The 20,789-nt window shown below is 51.3% G+C and overlaps 1 protein-coding gene across 5 annotated transcripts in view; it reads right to left on the reverse strand.

Annotated features, from left to right (window-relative positions):
* The window catches only part of SRC (SRC proto-oncogene, non-receptor tyrosine kinase), a 77,568-nt gene that overhangs the window by 14,661 nt on the left and 42,118 nt on the right, over positions 1-20,789 (reverse strand). For 3 of the 5 annotated variants that reach the window (XM_058433010.1, XM_032142417.2, XM_032142420.2), the window contains exons 3-6: positions 8,218-8,385; positions 6,588-6,845; positions 4,828-4,927; positions 4,525-4,542 (exon numbers count right to left, since the gene is read on the reverse strand). In XM_058433010.1, coding sequence (XP_058288993.1) covers positions 4,525-4,542; positions 4,828-4,927; positions 6,588-6,837 — 368 coding nt within the window. In that variant the 5' untranslated portion in view covers positions 6,838-6,845; positions 8,218-8,385. The remainder of the gene's footprint in view (positions 1-4,524; positions 4,543-4,827; positions 4,928-6,587; positions 6,846-8,217; positions 8,386-20,789) is intronic. The other 2 variants (XM_032142419.2, XM_032142421.2) reach the window with 2 other exon arrangements.

Raw genomic sequence — 20,789 nt, forward strand, 5'->3', positions numbered from 1 at the left:
CCAGTCTGGGGGTTTCATTTCACAAGGGGCAGGAAGAGAGATGAGATGCACTCCAATTTTACTGAAGGACCCAAGGTCCAGTCTCAGCCTGGCCCCTGATTTAGAGGGGTCTGAGGGAATGGGCTCCAGTGCTGGACTGCCCTAGACACCATCCCAGCTCACCACTTGCTGGCTGTCTGACCTTGGCCCCTCCACACCACACTCACCAGTCTCAGTTTCCTCATCTGCAGGGTTAGCCATGTCTCCCTCCCACGATATAAAATGCCAGAACAGACAGTGCACGGTGGCTCACGCCTGTAATCCCAACACTTTGGGAGGCCAAGGTGGATGGATCTCTTGAGGTCAGGAGTTTAAGACCAGCCCAGCAACATGGCGAAACCCCGTCTCTAATAAAAATATAAAAATTAGCCGGGCATGGTGGTGCATGCCTGTAATCTCAGCTACTTGGGAAGCTGGGAAGCTGGGAAGCTGAGGCAGGAGAATCACTTGAACCCAGGAGGCAGAGATTGCAGTGAGCCAAGATCACACCACTGCACTCCAGCCTGCGCCACAGAGCAAGACTCGCTCTCAAAAAAAAAAAAAAAAAAAAGCCAGATCAGAGCCCAGCACAACATGCATCAGCTGTTAGATCTGGATTTAGCTAAAAAATAAAAATAAAAACAACTAAATCAGTATTTCCACAGTGCCCCTTCCTACTCTTCAAAACGTTTTTAAAAACCAAAGCAGCACAGTCCTAGTCTCCAACAAGGATTTGCTGTGTGACCTTGGGCGAGTACCCTGCCCTCTCTGAGTCTTAGTTTCCTCATATGTAAAAAGCAGACAACATTCACAGAATTTCCCTTGCAGGCAAAGTGTGTAAACAGTGAGCGTCATGCTGGGCTCAGAGTAAACAGAGATAATGACCGTGATGATCATGTGAGCCTCAGTTTGCCCACCTGTGAAATGGAGGGATCAATCCCCAGCTTCCCCTGTCAAGGGCTTGGGAGGCTCAAACCTGCCTCCGGTGGCTGCGGTCACCAGTCATAGCAGCATCAAGCCATCAGGGAGAGGAGTTCTACTGCATCCAGCACCTTTCCCCGGGCCTGGTCCTCATCAGGTGGGCAGCAAGCAGGGAAGGAAGGGAAGCCTTCCCACCCATGGCTAGAAGAGGGGCCAAGAGTCCCAGAGCCACGATTTTTCACAACTGCTGGTCACCAGCTGTGTGACCTCAAGCAACTGACTTCACCTCTCTGAGCCTCAGGATCCTCTTTTGGGGCCCTAATCCCTGGGGCCAGCCAGGGTGGCGTGTGGCTCAGGGGCACAGCAGCTTTGGAGCCTGGGACATGTGCCAGCGTGGGCACTGACATTCGCTCCCTTGGGCTGCTGGGACTGGTTGGGAGGGCACTCTGGGGATGGCCGCTGAGCTGGTGCACCGCAGCTGAGGCTGGCCGGGCGGGCAGTGGCCAGGAGGTCAAGTTGCCAAGCCCCAAGACCTGGGGCACATGGTCTGTGGGGTGAGGGAGGAGCGAGGCAGGGGTGAAGCCAGCACAGGTCTCTGGAGGAGAGCATGAAGGCAGGGCCCCGAGGCTCTGGACTCCTGAGGTGCCCCCTGCCGCCATGCCCGCGGCAAGGAGGCAGAGGCCAGCTGAGACGCTGTTGCCCAGAAGCACCTGCCAGAAAACTCCCAAAAGAAGCTCCTGGAATTTGGGTGGGAGGAAGGGGCAGTTCAGGGAGCAACCCAGAGTCAGACCCAGAGGGGCCCTGACTCCTGAGACTCAGATGTCAGATGAGGGAGCTTGAGGCAGTCAGACCTCTGCCCCAGAGGGTTCCTCATGCCCAGGACCACACAATACCCAGAATACCAGGACCCAGCGCCATGTGGCACCAAGATCCATGACGGGGGATCTCTGGGTCTGCTACTGCAAGGACCCCCACTTGGCCAGACCCCATCCGCAGACGGGTTCCTCCTCTAGCTCTCTACTGCCCTGACAGCCAGCCCAGCCCCCACACGTGCCTGGGCCCCATGCTAGATTCAGAAAACCCCCCACTCTTAAAGGGTAGGGGAGGCACTACACAGTAATAGGCCCTAAGCACTGATGGCGGAAGGACATGCAGGCAGGCGGGTCCCCGGGGTGAGGTGTGAGACTCGAACACCTTAAATTCAGGTGGCCCATCTCCTATAAAGCCCCGCCCCCCAAATCCCTTTCCCTCTCCTCTTCTACTAATACCATTAGCCCCCCACCTACACCTCCCTCCTTCACTTCTTTTTTTTTTTTTTTGAGACAGAGTCTTGCTCTGTCACCCAGGCTGGAGTGCAGTAGCACGATCGTGGCTCACTGCAGCCTTCAACTCCTGGCTCAAGCAATCCTCCCACCTCAGCCTCCTGAGTAGCTGGGACCACTGACACACGCCACCACACCTAGCTAATTTATTTTTATATTTTGTAGAGGCCAGGTCTCCCTATGTTTCTCAGGCTGGTCTCAAACTTCTGGGTTCAAGCGATCCTCCTGCCTCAGCCTCCCAAAGTGCTGGGATTACAGGCGTGAGCCACCACGCTCAGCCACCAACTCCGACGTCTAAGCGAAGGAGCATTGGAACATTGTGATTTGAGGAGGGGCTCCCAATCCACCCACCCCCATCTCCCAATTAGCTACCCCAGGGTCTTGCCTGAATGAGATTCCATCACTTCCAGGCCTCCTGGCAGCCCCAGCCTCCTGGCCAAACCTCCCCCAGCCCACCCTCCCTGGAAGGCAAGAAGAGTGGAGGGAAAGGGCTGGAAAAAGGCAAGCATGGGGCTGCTCTCTGACTCCAAGTGAAAAAGGAAGAACCAAAGTTCTCCGAGCCCTTCCTGCCTCCACAGCTTTGCCCCAGCTGTCACCCCAGTCTGAGACACTTGGTAGAGACTCCACCAGGACTTCAGAGCCATCCTGCTGACACCCCTCCCCTGCACAGGCCTCTCCCTCCTGTGGCCTCTGCTGCACCTCCACTGAGCCTTCCTGAAAGGACCATGGGTCGGAGGGCCAGCCTAGTCTTCCAGCTCTGCCACACTAGCCATGTGACCTTGGGTAAGTTATTTCACCTCTCTGGGCCTCAGTTTCCTCATCTGTAAAATGGTGCAAGTAAGACTTCCCATTTCTCGAGGCTATGGTGATGCGTAAATAAAATAATGCGACTTTAAGCACTCAGCACAGGGCCCAGCTCACATAGAGAGCACAAGAAACCGTGACGTTGTCACTGCTGTTCATTCATCCTGTTCACCATCACCTGCTGGGCACCCGCCACTGTGCTGAGTTACAGGTGCTATGGGGACCCAGAAGTGAGGTGCACCAGAGAGCCGCCCTCCAGCAGCTCCCACTTTAGGGGGGAAGCAGAAACAAACAGCTGGTGACAATAAGGAAACTGTAGCTTCGCACCAGGACTCTGCCATGCAAGGGGGGAGGGGGAGCCGGGAGAGGGCCCCCCCCACCCCCCACCGAGAGCAGCTTGAGGAGGGCAGAAAGTTGCTGCTTCGGTTCCAATCCTGGCTTTGCTACTTGGTAGCTGTGTGACCTTGGACAAGGGCCTTCACATCGCTGAGCCTCAGTTTCCTCATCTGCAAAATGGAGACAGCCCCCTCCCCGACCACTTCAGCCCTGGCTAGACTGCAGAGAGGAGTCAATACGAGGACACAGGTGGAGACGACTGGCATGGCAACTGGCACCTCTGTTCCCTTTTGCCCCCCTGAGAAGGCAGTCCTGCACTGATCTTGAGAGATGAACAGGAGTTCCCCAGGCAGACACTGGAGAAAGGGCATTTCAGACGAAGGGAAGAGCATGCGCAAGGCAAGTGGGGCATGAGCAAGCCAGACACGCTCGGGGTGGTGGAAACCCCCAACTTCCTTAGCCAGGCCTTCGAGGACACCCAGGGATCGATTCTCCTCTGCCCTCTAGAACCTTCCTGCCTTCCACACCCATGAAGGCGTCAGTCCCCTCCAGCCCGGCACCCTCCCGCAAGCTGCCCTTCCACCACCTCCACCTGCCAGAGAACTTCACTGGCTTTCCTTGGAGGCCCTTGACCCTCTCAGTCCCTGTGGTCATCACGGGAGGCAGGCCCGCGGCAGGGGCTCCGGGAGCTGACTCTGGGCTCGCCCACTGCCTGACTCTTGGCCTGGACTGGGGCCATGGGCTGTCTCCCTGGCCACATGCTGGCTCCAGGAGGACGTGGCCAAGGCCTTCTCCACCCAGGCCATCCCCATCACAGCACTGGCTCCTGCATGCAGCAGACACTTGGGTGGGCTGACAGGGCAGAATGGGAGGGTGAGTGAGTAGGAAGGTGGATGGGGAGGAGGTGTGCAGGAGAGTGCAATGGAAGGGCCCCTGATCGCAGCCCGCGTTAAGGTCCAGGACCTAATCAAATTGGTGGAGGGGGGAGAGGAGAAGCTGGGAGGTGAGGAGCAGCCAAGAGAGCCAGAGATCACAGGCAGGGAGTGGAAGCACATGCAGACAGCAGCCCCCACCCCCCGCAAAGCACCCCACCCAGCCCGCCGCCCACAGAGCATGTACACACCTGACATCCACCTTCCTCCTAAGGGCCAGCGAGAGAGAAGCAGAGAGAGGGAGAAGCTGAGAGGGGGCTGGAGGGAGCAAGCGAGAGCCAGGGATTGGGATGAGTTCCCCACGGCTGGGGGAGCAACAGCAGGTGCTGCCCAGGGCGAGAGTGCAGCAGGCACCTGCCTCCACACTGCCCTGGGCTTCACACTGCCCTGGGCTCTGCACTGTGCTGCCCTGATGCCAGATCCTGCATGAGCCCCTGCCCGCTTTGAAGTCCCACCACCCAGCCCTGAGGGGCAATAGGGAAGGGGGCACTCACGTGTTGTTGACAATCTGGAGCCGCTCGCCTTTCTTGAAGGACAGGTCTGTCTCCGTCCTGGACTCATAGTCATAGAGGGCCACAAAGGTGGTCACTCCACCTGCAGAGAGGGGTGGGGTGTGTCAGAACGGTGGGGCCACAGCCAGGGAAGGCATGGGTAGGAGGGCCCTGTAGCCAGGAGGAGTGGATTTGTCTCCCACACACCACAAGTGCTCAGCCCAAAGACAGTCAGGTTCAGTGAAGATGGGTCTGTGCACGTGTCCACTGCATCCGTGTATCTGCGCATCCCTGCAAGGGTATGTGGGAGCGGGAGCATCCCTTCCTGTCCGCGTCCATCCCCAGGGCTTTGGGCAGTGCTGGGTGCTGGCTTATCTGTTTGGTGCCCATCTTGCTCTAGGACCAGAAGTCGCCAATAACAAGCATCTTTGCTTTGTTTCCAGAGCCAGGCACATAGTAGGTGCTCAAGAAAGAGCTATAGGCTGAACAAAGTGGTGAATAAAGAACACTGCCCCAGGAGGCTCGCTCTCTCTCTGTAAAGTGTGTCACTCTGGGGGCTCCTGGTGTCCAGGAAGATTTGGCTCCAAGTAACTGCCCCCTCAAAAAGGAGCCCCTACCCCCTTCCACCATTTTAAGCTATAGCCTCCACCTCCACACATCCCCCAGCCCTCCCTCCCTGCCTCTTTTGTGCCTTCGCAGCAGCGCCACTTCTAACACCCTCCGCGAGCTGCCCTTTGCTTCCTTCCCCCAGGTGGGTTCTGTCTGCACCGCTGGGGCCCGGGCAGCAGAGGAGCCCTGGCCTGTAGTAGGAGCGCCACATATACTTCTTGAACAAATGAATGGCGCGTCTGTGGGTCTGTTTCTCTCTTGGGCGTGCGTCTGCGTCTGAGGGGTCCAAGCCTGTCCGGGTGTCTCTGAGTGTTCGCATGTTCTCGATGCACCTGTGTGTATCTGTCGCCTTGGCGGCCACGATGGTGATTTCCAGCTGAGCGTGTGTCTGTGTCTTGTGTGTGTCTCTGAATGCGCTTCTGACGGCATGTGCGTGTGTCTTCAGCTACAAGTGTGAGGTCACTTGTGCATGTGAGTTTGCATCTGGGTACAGCTGGGCTGGGGATGTGTCTGCGGGTGTCTGTGACCCTGCCTCCACTCCGCATGTGTGCGTGTCCCGGGCGGGGGTGTAGCCGTGTGTGTGGCCCAGCGTGTGCCTGTGGGGAGAGTGCACGGGTCTGAGTGTGAAGTCTGCGTGGAGTGTCTGGGGCACGGCCGCGGCTCTCCAAGCGGCCCTCTCCGGGGCTGCGGTGACCGCACAGCGCCAGCAGAGGGCGCAGGGGCGCATCCTGGCGCGGGCCCAGCCTGGGCCGCCTGGTGCCCCGTTTCCCGAGCGACCCAGCAGCCCCTCCGCCGCACGTGGGCCGCGCGTCCCGACTCATCTCTGGGCGGACCCAGGCAACGAAAAGGGCCTGGGCGCCAGGTAGCAGCAGGCCCGGTCCCCGCGCCGCCCCTCTCTGTGGGCCTCAGCGTCCCAATAGGACCCCATCACCAGACCCCGCGTCCTCCGCGCCTGCTCCTCCCCAAAGCCAGCGGCGGCGGTGCGGACGCTTCCCAGTGTGTACGGCCCTCCCCGCACACCCAAGTCACCCAGGGGCGCTACCCCTGGCGAGAGGAAGGGCCTGCGCAGAGGGGGCGACCCCGGGCACACAGCCCCGCCGCCTCCCCGCCGTGGCCCCAGGTGGGCAAGGACCCCGCGCCGCCCGCGCACTGACCGGCCAGCGGGCCCGCCCTCTGCGGGGAGGTGACGGTGTCCGAGGAGTTGAAGCCTCCGAAGAGCTTGGGCTCGGCGGCCGCGGGGGCGAAGGCCGCGCCGGGGCCGCGGTGGCCGTCGGCCGAGGCTGGCTTGCTGGGGGTCTGCGAGGCAGGGAAAGCGCCCCCGCCAGCGCCGTGCACGTTCTCGGTGGGCTCCAGACTGCGGCGCCGCTGGCTGGCGTCCTTGGGCTTGCTCTTGTTGCTGCCCATGGTCCTGGCTGGAGAGAGAGAAGACACTGTTCAGGCAGGGCTGCTGAGGCCCCTTGGCCGGCCTCCCTCCCACCCATTCCACAGATGGAGAAAACGAGGCCCAAAGAGAGGCACCAGGGCCGGGCGTGGTGGCTCACGCCTGTAATCCCAGAACTTTGGGAGGCCGAGGCGGGTGGATCACTTGAGGTCAGGAGTTCGAGACCAGCCTGGCCAACACGCGGAAACGCCGTCTCTACTGAAAAAAAAAATTAGCCGGGCATAGTGGCACGCGCCTGTAGTCCCAGCTACTCTGGAGGGTGAGGCAGGAGAATCGCTTGAACAGGGGAGGCAGAGGCTGCAGTGAGCCCAGATCCTGCCACTGCACTCCAGCCTGGGCGTCAGAGGAAGACTCCGTCTCAAAAAAAAAAAGAAAGAAAGAAAGAAAAGAAAAAGAAAAAGTAAAAAAGGGGGGACAGGGCACCAGCCTCTTTGGGATAGTTAGCCTCTCAAAACCTCGATGTCTTCATCTGTAAAATGAGCCGTAAGGATGGCATCCATCCATAAAGGGCTTCCTCGGTCCAGCGCCAGGAACGGAAGAAATGCCTCATAATCAGAAGCCCTGACCTTACCCACCCACCTCCCCCTGAGTCACTGTTTCCCTCCCTCCTGGCGGGGACAGTGTCTGAGCCACGCCTATGTCCCGGGCACCTAGCACATGGAGGGGGCTCATTGAGGGTTTGTTGAATGAATATGTGGCTGACGGGAATTGCCTAACGCTGGAGAAAGGTGCTAAAAGTGGCAGCCAAGGCTGTACAGCGGGAGGTTTGAAGCAGAGATGGCTGGGGGCTCACTCCAGCCACAGGGCCTTCACACATACCATTCACACTGCCCAAACGCTGTTCCCTGGCCACTTCACCAGGGTGACTGGTGCCTCCTTCCGTTCTCAACTCAGAAGTCCCCTCCTTGGGAAATGTTCCCCAAATCCTTTCACTGGGTCCCCCGACTTCTGTCTGTCTTTGATAACATGTGGTCCTGTTTTGTTTTTGTTGTTTGAATTCATGTGGTTACGTGACTAGTGTCATGGGCTCTTGTTCATCTTGTTCACTGCTGTGCTCCCAGTGCCTAGCATGGGGTGTGGCACACAGTAGGTGCTCAGTAAACAGCTGAATGAATGAATGACTATTTAAGAGCTAAGGGACTTCAGAGCCAGAAACCTGGGAGGTCCAGAGAGACGGAAACACAGAGTAAACCAAGTTGAAAACGCCCCCTGACGCCCACAGTCCTGCCACCACCCTCTGCCTCCCACTTCCCCATCCGCAGGCCCTGGCTGGTCCCAGCTCCCACCCAGACTGGCCGGGGTCTGCCCACCCATCTTGAGCCCTGATAGGGCCATCATCTCACCTGGTAGAAGGCAGGGGCTGTCCCAGAGGACCTGGGAGGCAGCCTGGGGTCTTGGCACGAACACCAGGTGTGGAGTCAGGGGTCTCGAAATAGAGGCCCTGCTCCACCTCTCCCCGCTGTGTGTCCCTAGGCAAGTGGCTTCCCCTCTCTGTGCCTCAGCGTCCTCATCTGCAAAGCAGGGATAAAGCAGACATCTCAGTACTGTTTTGAGGATGTCATTAGAAAGAGAAATCATAATGGCACCCACTCTCTGATCACTGTTCATCAGGCTATGGCTCTAGCAGGCCCAGTGCTAAGAGCCTCCTAGACCTGAAATATCTTTCAACCCTCCCAAAGCGTTTTCAACCCTCTCAAAGCAAGAGCAAGACAGGGTATGGCATGGTGGTGAGAGTGGGCTCCGGAGCTGGGCTCTCCACATCCAGATCCTGGCTCTACCCCTAAACAGCTGTGTGACCTTAGGCATGTGACTTAACTTCTCTCTGTGCCGTGTTTCCTCATCTGTAACGATGGGGTCATTGTGGTAAGTGCACAAGACACTGTAGGGTGCTAGGGGCATCACAGGTCACCCTGCACCTCAGCCGTTATTGATATTGTGCGATTCTGGACACACCAGGGAGGCCGGTTCTGATTATTCTCTGGGGAGGCAGAAGGCCTGGGAATCGGTCCAGAATTTTCTCTGAGAACCCATGAGTGGGGAAAAGTCCCCCTGACTGGCTGGGTCCTCGGGCAAGGCTGTTTGCCCTGAGTGCCCAGCCCAGCTATGAGACGCCCCCTGCCTGTGTGAACTTCAGCCTGTCCCCTGCGCCCATGGGGCCTCGGGCTACCCAGCTGCACAATGGGGGTATGGTTTGCATGCTCCCTGGGGACCACCCAGCTCAGAGAATGTGGGGTTGGGGAGGCCCTGGGGAGACCTGCTGAACAGCTCAAGGGATTACCATGGTCTCCTGAGGGACAAGTCAATGGACCTGGGGACAGGTCCAAAGTCAGTTTCTATGGCAACCTATTCCATTGAGGTCACGATGCCCATCAGCACTCACCCAGCTGGTGTCCCACAGGACCTGCTGACCTGGTTACCTGCAGCCCGAGGCTTGATGGGGGCCCAACCAGCCCGCCCCCTAGCCACTTGCTTCCTGGTGCAGCATTTATAGTACCTACTAGCAGGCCCTGTGCTCCTCACTATAGGGGGACATAGAGACGAATTAGCCAGGTCCTGCCTCAGGACCCCAAAGCAGGGGACTTGTTTATGAGACTTTAAGAGGAAGTAAAAATTTTTTTAAAACATTTTTATGAAGGAAGAACTATCTAAGAGCCTGAATTTTCTTTAGAATAAAATAAATGTTGAGGAGTGAGCTCCCTGACACTGGAGGTAATCAAAGACGGGAGAATGGGTACTTGGCTGATGTGCCATGACAGGAGACAGAGAGCCAGGGCTAGACCTTAAGGGCCCTTCCAGTATCAAGGATACATGTCCCCTCTTGAAGGGGACAAGAAGAAAAGATACAGCCCCTGACCCCTGCACTCACAAACATGAAGACCAGTCCCCACTGGGGCACTCAGAAAAAGCATAACGGGGACCTTTAAGACCAAGCTAAGGTCCTGCGCCACCAAGTGCAATGTTTGTTGGTTTGTGAGACTGTTTTTTTGGTCTTGGTGGTTGATCCTGGTGTTTGTGGAGAGGCAGACGGTCAAGGTTAAGAGCCGGAGTGCTGGAGCAGACTCCCTGGTTTGAATCCTGGCCTGCTGCCCTTCACCTCAGTTTTCCTCTCTATCGATCGGGAATAACACCCATGTCAGGGCTGCTGGGAGAATCCATGAGAAAAGCACACAGAACATGCTCAGGATGGCGCGGAACGTTGCCAGGCCTCCGTAAATGGTAACTTTTATCATTCAGAGTGGACTCTTTGAGAACTACAGGAAGATTAAAAAAAGAAAAGAAAAGAAAAAATAAAAGAAAATGCCCCATAATTCTGCCCCTAGAAGACAAACACCTGGGTGTGGTGGTGCGTTTCCTTCCAGCGTCACAGCAACGCAAGACGGTCAACAAACTGGGGTCCACCCAGTGCCCTCCACTGTGCACTCGCGGGTGGCAGGGCCAGGCAGGATCCATCTCCATGCCCCCAGAGACCAGGACGGGCCTGACACCCACTAGGTGCTCTGGAACTATTTGCAGAATAGACAAAAGACTAAATGGGCATGGATGTATAATTTGCATCCTACTTTGTTCCTGCAATGCTACACTGAAAAGACTAAATATCATTCCGTGGTATTCAAATACTCCCAGAGCTCAGACCTTGAATTGGACCTTGCTCTAAGTACTTTGCAAACATTGACTTATTGGCTCCTCATGATAATCTAGGAGGTAAATACTAATCATGTCTTTATCTTACTGTTGAGGGCATTAAGACACAGAGAGGTTGAAGAACTTGCCAGAAGTCACACAGCATGGGTGAGAGTGAAAAGGGGCCACCACACTTGGCAGGTGGGAATCAGGGGCTGAAACTCACAGGCCCCACCTCCTACCCCCAGGGACTCTCTCTCACAAAGCAGCCAGATGGCCTTGGAAGAGGGGTGAGAGGATAAAGCAGCCCACCCCACTCCCAGAGAAAGCTCCGAGCAGAACGTGCTTGAGCAAGAATGGCCCACTGAGGGTCATGCGGGTAGCACTGTGGCCCCCACTTTCCAGATGAGGAAACTGAGGCCCTGAGATACCCAGAGAAGATTCTACACTGCCGCCTCCCTCTTTCACTTAGTGTGTTAATGTGTTCGGAGCATCTTCTCAGGCCACTCCAAGCTCTCTCGTTCTTTTTCTTTTTTCTTTTCCTTTTTTTTTTTTTTTTTTTTTTTTGAGACCTCCACGTCCTCTGTCGCCCAGGCTGGAGTGCAATGGTGTGATCTCGGCTCATTGCAACCTTCACCTCCCAGGTTCAAGCAATTCTACTGCCTCAGCCTCCTGAGTAGCTGGGATTACAGGTGCATGCCACCACTCGCGGCTAATTCTAGTATTTTTAGTAGACACGGGGTTTCACCATGTTGGCCGGGCTGGTCTCGAAAGCTACCCGGCTCTTCACTCGATGACTCAGGGAGGGTGGGAGTTAGTCTGGGAGGGCTGCTTCCATGCTGTGGGACCTCACGAGAGACCACCCTCCTCCCTGGCACAGAGCTCTATCCTTGGGCTTCCTGGTTCTGGGGCCCAACTGCCGAGTCACCATGAGTTGCTCCTTGGAGAGGGGCCAACCCCCCTCATCTCTTCCGCCACTTGCAGCCTCCAAGGTAGAGATAGACCCTTGCAAGGGTCAAGGGGAAGCAGTGGGGGCCCTACACTGGGGCTGCCTGAGGTTCCCAGGGAAAGGTGGCCCCTTTCCTTCGGGAAGCCACTCCTCACCGCGGGCTCTGGACTCCTCAGCAGACAGGGGCCTGCACTATGGCTCGCTCCCTCGAGAGGTGCTGAGTTGCTGCCATAAGAACTTTTCCCTTGGCATTCCCAGTGCCTTGAGCTCAGCAGGTCCCCAAGTGGCCTAGCACCTCCCGCTAAGCCTGCATCCCCCCTCCCCCATCCCCATCACTGACTCAGCGACACCCCTGCACATCCCACCCCAGTCATTCTCCAGGTATTCGCAGAGCACCTGCCATGTGCCAAGCCCTGTGTGGGGCTCTGCCCTTGGGGAGCCCTGGGGTAGTTCCTGAATCTTCCTCAAGCGCATTCCTCCCCTCCACCCTGTCTATCTCCAGTTCTTCAGGCCAGGGCCCTGTGATCCTGGGCCTGGACACAGCAGTGTGGGCCCCTCCAGTCCACCCTCCCCCCACAGCCAGAGGCGGCTCTGTAAACCTCACAGACAACCGGGCCTCCCCCACATAAAACTCTCCACAGAAAGCCATTAACAACCTACGTGTTCCTCAAAGTGGGGCTGGTTAAATAAAGGGGCTCCAGTCATCAAGTGGACAGCAGTGCAGCCATTACAAAGAATGAGAGCTAAGAGTGGCCCGAGAAGAGACCCCAACACACTGTTTCAGTGAAAAGAAGGCGGCAGCAGTGTAGAATCTCCTCTGGGCATATTAGGGCCTCAGTTTCTTCCTCTGGAAAATGGGGACGATGCTACCCGCATAATAGGGTTGTGAGCAATCAAACATGATAATGCAGGCAGTGGGCTTAGTGTGGTGCCGTGCCTGTAGCAAACATGAGCTGCTATTATCTCTGTAAAGAAGGCTGAGCTTGGGCAACATAGTGAGACTCTGTCTCTATAGAAAATTAAAAATTAGCCTGTAGTCCCAGCTACTTGGGAGGCTGAGGTGGGGGGATCACTTGAACCCTGGAGTTTGAGGATGCAGTGAGCTATCATCACGCCACTGCACTCCAGCCTGGGTGACAGAACGAGACCCTGTCTCAAAAAAAAAAAAAAGGGAAGAAAGAAAGGAAATTGCACACACACACACACACGTGCATTCTGCCTGAGCAACAGAGTGAGACCATGAGACCATGTCTCAAAAAAAAATTTTTTAAAAATCATTAAAAAAAAAACTAAAAGAGTAGAATTGGATCGTTTGTAACACAAAGGAATGATAGCTGCTTGAGGTGACGGATACCCCACTTACCCGATGTGATTATCACACAATGTATGCCTGTGTCAAGATATCTCATGTACCCCATAAATATATACACCTACCGTGTACCCATAAAAATTAAAAATTAAAAAAACTTTAAAAAAAGAAAGCTCTGGAATGATTCCAAATTCATCACAATGTTTCATCTCAAAAGTGTGGGATGGGGAGAGGAAAATCCCTTTTTCACTTTACACCCTGTATCAGTTGACATTTAGAAATGACTTTGTCATGATTTTCTAAAGTGAGAATTTTTAAAAAATATTCAAGAGCTTCCCATCGTAACCCTGTGGATGAGGCCTAAAGCCATCACCTGGGTCCACACGGCCCTGCAGCTGGTGTTGCTGCCGTCTCCCACGGCGTGTCCCATTCTCCCACAATGATCAGCCCAACCACAGGGTACCACACACTCTCTCTCACCTCCTGGCTCACGGATGCTCAGAACACACTGCTGTTCAGCCACTACACACCAGCCCCTTCCTTCCTGACTCTGAAGAACATCATCTCACCTCTTCTAAGGGTGGAGAGCAGGCCAGGAGCTTAGGAGCTGAAAGTGAGGACTCCAGTCAAACCTGGGTTCGAGTCCTGGCTGCACTTCTTAGTAGCTACATTTTCTTGTGCAAGTCACTTTGCCTGTGAGTTTCCTCCCCTTTAAAATGGGGATAGAAACCTGACAACTGAAAAGTACGAGTGCGAGTCCTTGTGGCAGGAAAAGAATAAGTGCACGATAAACAGCACACAATGTTGTTTACTGTTGTTATTATCATTCCAGGGAATAAGAGGAGGCAGTGGCAGGGCCTTGAACGCCAAGCACAAGGCTGGACGCTTTACACACAGTTGGTTCTTAATTGTCCCAACAGCACAGTGAAGCAGGGACTGTAACTGCACCCACTTTACAGATGGGATCAAGGTTCAGAGAAACTAAAACCTTGTCCAAGGCCACACAGCAAGTGAGTGCAGCAGAGCTGGGATGCTCACGGTTCAGGAGAGCGGTGTCAGAACCCACCTCTGGTGCCCCGCCCACCGTGCCAATGACCCCACGGCCCAAAGCAACACAGGAGTCAGAGGGCAACCTATGACCTCATCGCCCACATCTTAGACCCTCCAGGGAAGCAGAAGCATCACAGAGCAGTCAAAAACTACAGGTGGGGCCGGGCGCAATGGCTCATGCCTGTAATTCCAGCACTTTGGGAGGCCGAGGCAGGTGAATCACCTGAGGTCAGGAGTTAGAGACCAGCCTGGCCAACATAGTGAAACCCCATCTCTACTAGAAGTAAAAATTAGCTGGGCATGGTGGCGCATGCCTGTAATCCCAGCTACTTGATAGGCTGAGGTAGGAGAATCACTTGAACCAGGGAGGTGGAGGTTGCAGTGAGCAGACATCGTGCCATTGCACTCCACCTGGACAACAAGAGCAAAACTCCATCTCCAAAGAATATATACATATATATATATATATATACACATATATATATATATACACACACACACACACACACATATATATATATATATATATACAGGTGGCCTGGGGCCAGAATGCCAGAATGCCAGGTTCAGATGCCAGCTTGCAACTTCCTAACCATGCAGCCTCAGGAAATGGGAATGAATGTGATTGTTCCTACATAACGTGGGGCTCATTGTGAGGAAAGCATGACGTCATATTTGTAAAGCGCCTGGCACATAGAAAGTGCTCAATATCTAATTGGCTATTATTATGATTTCTGTGGAAGACCTTGTTCAGACACTTGCCCTCTTTTGCAGTCACTTCCATAGTTAGGCAAAAGCCTCCAAAATGCCTACTATATGTGCCATGCCCTGTGCATGGTCCTGAGGGGTGTTGTCTGGTGGAGTTGATTAGGAGCCAAGACCTACAAAAGCCCCTTTACAGGGAAAGAACCCAGAAAAGACAAGGATATCACTATGCACTGAATGTGCGTCCCCCACCCCAGATTCACATGTCGAAGCCCTAATCCCCAGTGTGGTGGTGTTTGGAGGTGGGCCTTGGGAGGTGATTAGGTTTAGATGAGTCATAAGGATGGAGTCCTTATGATGGGATTAGCGCCATTATGAGAAGAGGAGGAAACCAGAGCCCTGTCTCTCTCTGCCATGTGAGGACACATTAAGAAGGTGGCTGTCTGCAAACCAGGAAGAGAGTCCTCATCAGACACTGAATCTGCTGCCACCTTGATATTGGACTCTCCAGCCTTCAGAGCTGTGAGAAATAAATGTTCACGGTTTAAGCTGCCCAGTCTATGGTATTTCGTTACAGCAGCCTGAATGAACTAAAATACATGTCCACCAGTTAACCCCATTCTAAGATACTTGCCAATACAATTAGCTTAGAAAAAGAGGGTTGGGTGTGGTGGCTTACATCTGTAATCCCAGCACTTTGGGAGGCTGAGGCGGATGGAATGCTGGAGCCCATGAGTTTCAGACTATCCTGGGCAACGTGGTAAAACACCATCTCTAAAAAAAACACAAAAATTTGGCCAGGTGTGTTGGCTCATGCATGTAATCCCAATATCTTGTGAGGCGGAGGCAGGAGGATCACATGAGCCTAAGGGGTTTCAGACTAGCCTGGGCAACATGGTGAAATCCCATTTCTACCAAAAGTACACAAAAGAAATTAGCCAGGCATGATGGCGTGCACCTGTAGTCCCAGCTACACAGGAGGCTGAGGTGAGAGAATCATTTGAGTCTGGAAGGTTGAGGTTGCAGTGAGCCATTATCACAGCACTGCACTCCAGCCTGAGCAACAGAGTGAGACTCTGTCTCAAAAAAAAAAAAAAAAAAAGGAAAGAGGCCAGGCACGGTGGCTCATGCCTGTAATCCCAGCAATTTGGGAGGCCAAGGCAGGTGGATCACCTGAGGTCAGGAGTTCGAGATCAGCCTGGCCAACATAGTGAAACCTCATCTCTACTAAAAATACAAAAATTAGTCAGGCATGGTGGCGGGCACCTATAATCCCAGCTACTCAAGAGGCTGAGGCAGGAGAATCACTTGAACCCAGGAGGCAGAGGTTGCAGTGAGTGGAGATCATGGCACTACACTCCAGTATGGGTGACAGAGTGAGACTCTGTCTCAAAAAAAAAAAAAGAATAGAAAAAGAAATTGAAGAATAAAATGGAATTAGAAAAGAGAAGGTAAGAGTATTATTATTGGCCAGGTGCAGTGGCTCACACCTGTAATCCCAACATTTTGGGAGGCAGAGGCAGGTGGATCACCTGAGGTCAGGAGTTCAAGATCAGCCTAGCCAACATGGCGAAACCCCATCTCTGCTAAAAGTACAAAAATTAGCCAGGTGTGGTGGCACATGCCTGTAATCCCAGCTACTCTGGAGGCTGAGACATGAGAGTTGCTTGAACCTGGGAGGTGGAGGTTGCAGTGAGCTGAGATCACACTACTGCACTCCAGCCTGGGCAACAGAGCAAGACTCTGTCTCAAAAAAAGAAAAAAAAGTATTATTATAGTATTTGGTATAGGTATAAGTCTGGGAAATCCAAGAGAATCTACTGCAAAACTGTTAAACCAAAAGCAAATTAAGTAAAGTGGCAGGGAATTAAGTTAACATTCTCAAATCAGTTATGTGTATATATACCAATTGCAATTAGAAAATAAAATGAAAGAAAGCTTAGCATTATAAAAATATCGGCCAGGGGCAGTGGCTCACACCTGTAATCCCAGCACTTTGGGAGGCCGAGGTGGGCGGATCATGAGGTCAGGAGTTTGAGACCAGCCTGGCCAATATGGTGAAACCCCGTCTCCACTGTAAATACAAAAATTAGCAGTGTGTGGTGGAGGGCGCCTGTAGTCCTAGCTACTCGGGAGGCTGAGGCAGAAGAATCGCTTGAACCCGGAAGGCAGAGGTTGCAGTGAGCCGAGATAACGTCACTGCGCTCCAGCCTGGGCAACAGAGCAAGACTCTGTCTAAAAAAAAAAAAAAAAAAAATTATTCATAAATCAATCTAAAAGTTCAATGTGATCCCAATAAAAAAAAAAACCAAGAAGATTTTTTTTAACTAGGCAAGTCAATTTCTAAATTTGTAAGTAAAAACATATGAATAAGAGTAGCCAGAGAACTCCTAAAAAGAAAAGTAATGAGGGAGAAACAGCCCAACCAGACAGTAAACCTTACTATAAAGACACAGTAATTAAAACTGTGTGCTATTGGCACATCAGTACATCAGGGGAACAGAAGAGAGAACCCAAAAGTTGTCCTGAAATATATGGGAATGTACTACATAATGAAGATGGCAGTTTATACCAGTGAGAAAAAGGTGGATGATTTTTAAGATGGAGTTAGGACCAACAATCTGCCATCAGAAAACAAAGCTGGATCTCAATCTCACTATATATGCCAATAAATTACAAATCAATCAGATTTAAACCACAAAATACTCAAACAATAAAACTCTAAAAAGGGGAGGAGCTGGGCGTGGTGGCTCACACCTGTAATCCCAACACTTTGGGAGGCCAAGGCAGGAGGGTTGTTTGAGTCCAGGAGTTTGAGACCAGCCTGAACAACATGGCGAAACCTCATATCCACAAAAAATATGTATATGTGTGTGTGTGTGTGTGTGTGTGTGTGTGTGTGTGTGTGTGTGTATGTATATATATGTATTTATATATGTATATATGTGTGTGTATATATATGTGTATATATGTGTATATATGTATATATATGTGTATATATGTGTATAAAGGGGAAAGATAATGAATTTTCATATCTCTGAATGGGGAAAGCATTCCTAAACATGACATAAGACCTAGAAACCATTTTTTAAATGATAAATCAATCTACATAAAAATCTGAAATGGCTCAACAGACATCATAAACAAGTTCAAAGGACAAAGAAAAATAATTGCAACTCATATCATAGGTAAGGGTGGTTTTTTTTCTTAGCATGTATATAATAAGCTCCCATAAAATAAGAAAAATGACAACATATAGTTTACAGAAAAAGCAAACAAATGGCTCGCAAACATATGACAAGATGCTCAACCTCACTCATAAGATAAATGCAAATTCAAACCATACCAGCCACGCAACAACAGCAGATACACGTTCTTCTCAAGTGCACATGGAACATTCTCTGGGATAGACCATATGCTACACCATAAAACAAGCCTCAATAAATTTAAAAGGAGTGAAATCATACAAAGTATGTTTCCAACCACAATAGACTGAAGTAAGAAATCAATAACAGAAAGAAATTTGGAAAATTAAAATGTGAAAACTAAACAACACGCTCCTCAATAACCAGTGAGTCAAAGAATAAATCACCAAAAAGCTTAGAAAATACTTTGAGATGAAAGAAAATGATGATACAACATACCCAAATATATGGATGTGGTAAAAGAGAACTTAAAGGGAAATTTCTAGGTGTAAAATCCTATATTTTAAAAAAAAGAAACCGTCTAGATGTGGTGGCTCACGCCTGTAATCCTAGCACTTTGGGAGGCTGGGGCAGGTGGATTGCTTGAGCTCAGCAGTTCGAGACTAGCCTAAGTGACATGGTGAAACCCCCATCTCTAAAACACACACACACACAAAAAAATCGTCAGGCATGGTGGCACCTGCCGGTAGTCCCAGCTACTCGGGAGGCTGAGGCAGGAGGACTGCTCAAGCCCCGGAGTTCAGAGCGGCAATGAGCCATGATCGTGCCACTTACACTCCAGCCTGGGCAACAGAGTGAGACCCTGTCTCAAAAAAAATAAAAATAGGCCCAGTGTAGTGGCTCACGCTTGTAATCCTAGCACTTTGGGAGGCCAAGGGGGGCGGATTGGAGGTCAGGAGTTCAAGACTAGCCTGGCCAACATGGTGAAACCCCATCTCTACTAAAAATACAAAAATCAGCCAGGCGTGGTGGCAGGTGCCTGTAATCCCAGCTACTTGGGAGGCTGAAGCAAGAGAATTGCTTGAACCTGGGAGGTGGAGGTTGCAGTAAGCCGAGATCACACCATTGCACTCTAGCCTGGGCAACAAGAGCAAAACTCCGTCTCAAAATAAATAAATAAATAAAAATAAAAATAAGAAAGATTTCAAATCAATAACCTAAGCTTCTACCTTAAGACACTGGGAAAAGAAGAGCAAACTAAACCTAAAGCTATACAAGGAAGGAAAGAATAAAGATTAGAGCAGAAATTAATGAAATAAAAAATAAAAAGCAATAGAGAAAATCAACAAAACCGAGAGGTGATTCTTTGAAAAGATCAACAAAATTGACAAACCTTTAGCTAGATTGAACAAGAAAAAAAGAGAAGACTCAAATTACTAAACTCAGGAATGAAAGGGAAGACATTGTCACTAACCTTAAAGAAACAAAGATTATAAGAGACTACTATGAATAATTCTATGTCAACAAACTAGATAACTTAGATGAAATTCCTAGGAAAAAACCACAAATTATCAAAAATAAGAAGAAACAGCCTGGGCACGGTGGCTCACGCCTGTAATCCCAACACTTTGGGAGGCCAAGGCAGGCGGATCACCTGAGTTCAGGAGTTCAAGACCAGCCTGGCCCACATGTATACGGTGAAACCCTAAATTTAATTTTACTAGAAATAAAAAATTAGCCGGGCGTGATGGCACATGCCTGTAATCCCAGCTACTCAGGAGGCTGAGGCAGGAGAATTGCTTGAACCCAGGAGGCAGAGGTTGAGGTGGGCCAAGATAGCGCCATTGCACTCCAGCGTGGGCAACAAGAGTGAAACTCCGTCTCAAAAAAAAAAAAAAAAAAAGAAGAAGAAGAAGAATAAATAGAAAATTTGAATAAATCTAAAGCAAGTAAAGAGATGGAATTATTAATTTTAAATCTTCTCACAGAAGCAGCCCAGGTCCAGATAGCTGGACTGGTGAAGTCTACCAAATATTTAAAGAAGAAATAATACCAGTTCTTCTCTAGGAAACACTTCTCAACTCATTTTCTGAAGCCAGTATTACCCCAATACCATAACCACACAAAGACATCACAAGAAAAGAAAATTACAGACCAATAACTTTTATGAAAATGAATATATATTACATATATATAAATCTTCTACAAAATACTAGAAAACTGGATCCAGCAACATATGAAAAGAATTAGACGCTATGACCAAGTAAGACTGATCTCAGTAATATAAAGTCGGTTTAACTTTTTTTTTGAGACAGTCTTTCTCTGTCGCCCAGGCTGGAGTGCAGTGGCACGATCTTGGCTCACTGCAACCTCCACCTCCTGGGTTCAAGCGATTCTCATTCCTCAGCCTCCCAAGTAGCTGGGATTACAGGCGCCCGCCAGCACAGCCAGCTAATTTTTGTATTTTTAGTAGAGACGAGGTTTTGCCATGTTGACCAGGCTGGTTTCGAACTCCTGACCTCAGGCAATCCTCCCGCCTTGGTCTCCCAAAGTGCTGGGATTACAGGCGTGAGGTACCAAGCCCGGCCAAAGTTGGTTTAACTTCTGAAAATTGATTAATGTGATACACTATACCAATATAATAAAGGTCAAGAACCATGTAATAATTCTAATACATGCAGAAAAAGCATTTGACAAAATTCAACACTCGTTCATGACAAAAACGATAGAAGGGAACCTCGTCACCCAGATAAAAAGCAGCAATGAAAACCTTACGGCTAGGCCGGGCGCGGTGGCTCACACCTGTAATCCCAGCACTCTGGAAGGCAGAGCCGGGTGGATCACCTGAGGTCAGGAGTTAGAGACCAGTCTGGCCAACATGGTGAAATCTCGTCTCTACTAAAAACACAAAAATTAGCTGGGCGTGGTGGCAGATGCCAGTAATTCCAGCTACTCAGGAGGCCGAGGCAAGAGAATCGCCTGAACTCAGGAGGCAAAGGTTTCAGTGAGCCAAGATCGCACCACTGCACTCCAGCCTGGATGACAGAGTGAGACTCCCATCTTAAAAAAAAAAAAAAAAAAAAAAAGAAAGAAAAAGAAAACTCCATAGCTAACATCCTACTTAACAGTAAAAGA

This window comes from Hylobates moloch, unplaced genomic scaffold (assembly GCF_009828535.3).
Source record: "Hylobates moloch isolate HMO894 unplaced genomic scaffold, HMol_V3 SCAFFOLD_21, whole genome shotgun sequence".
NCBI classification, from domain to species: Eukaryota; Metazoa; Chordata; class Mammalia; order Primates; family Hylobatidae; genus Hylobates; species Hylobates moloch.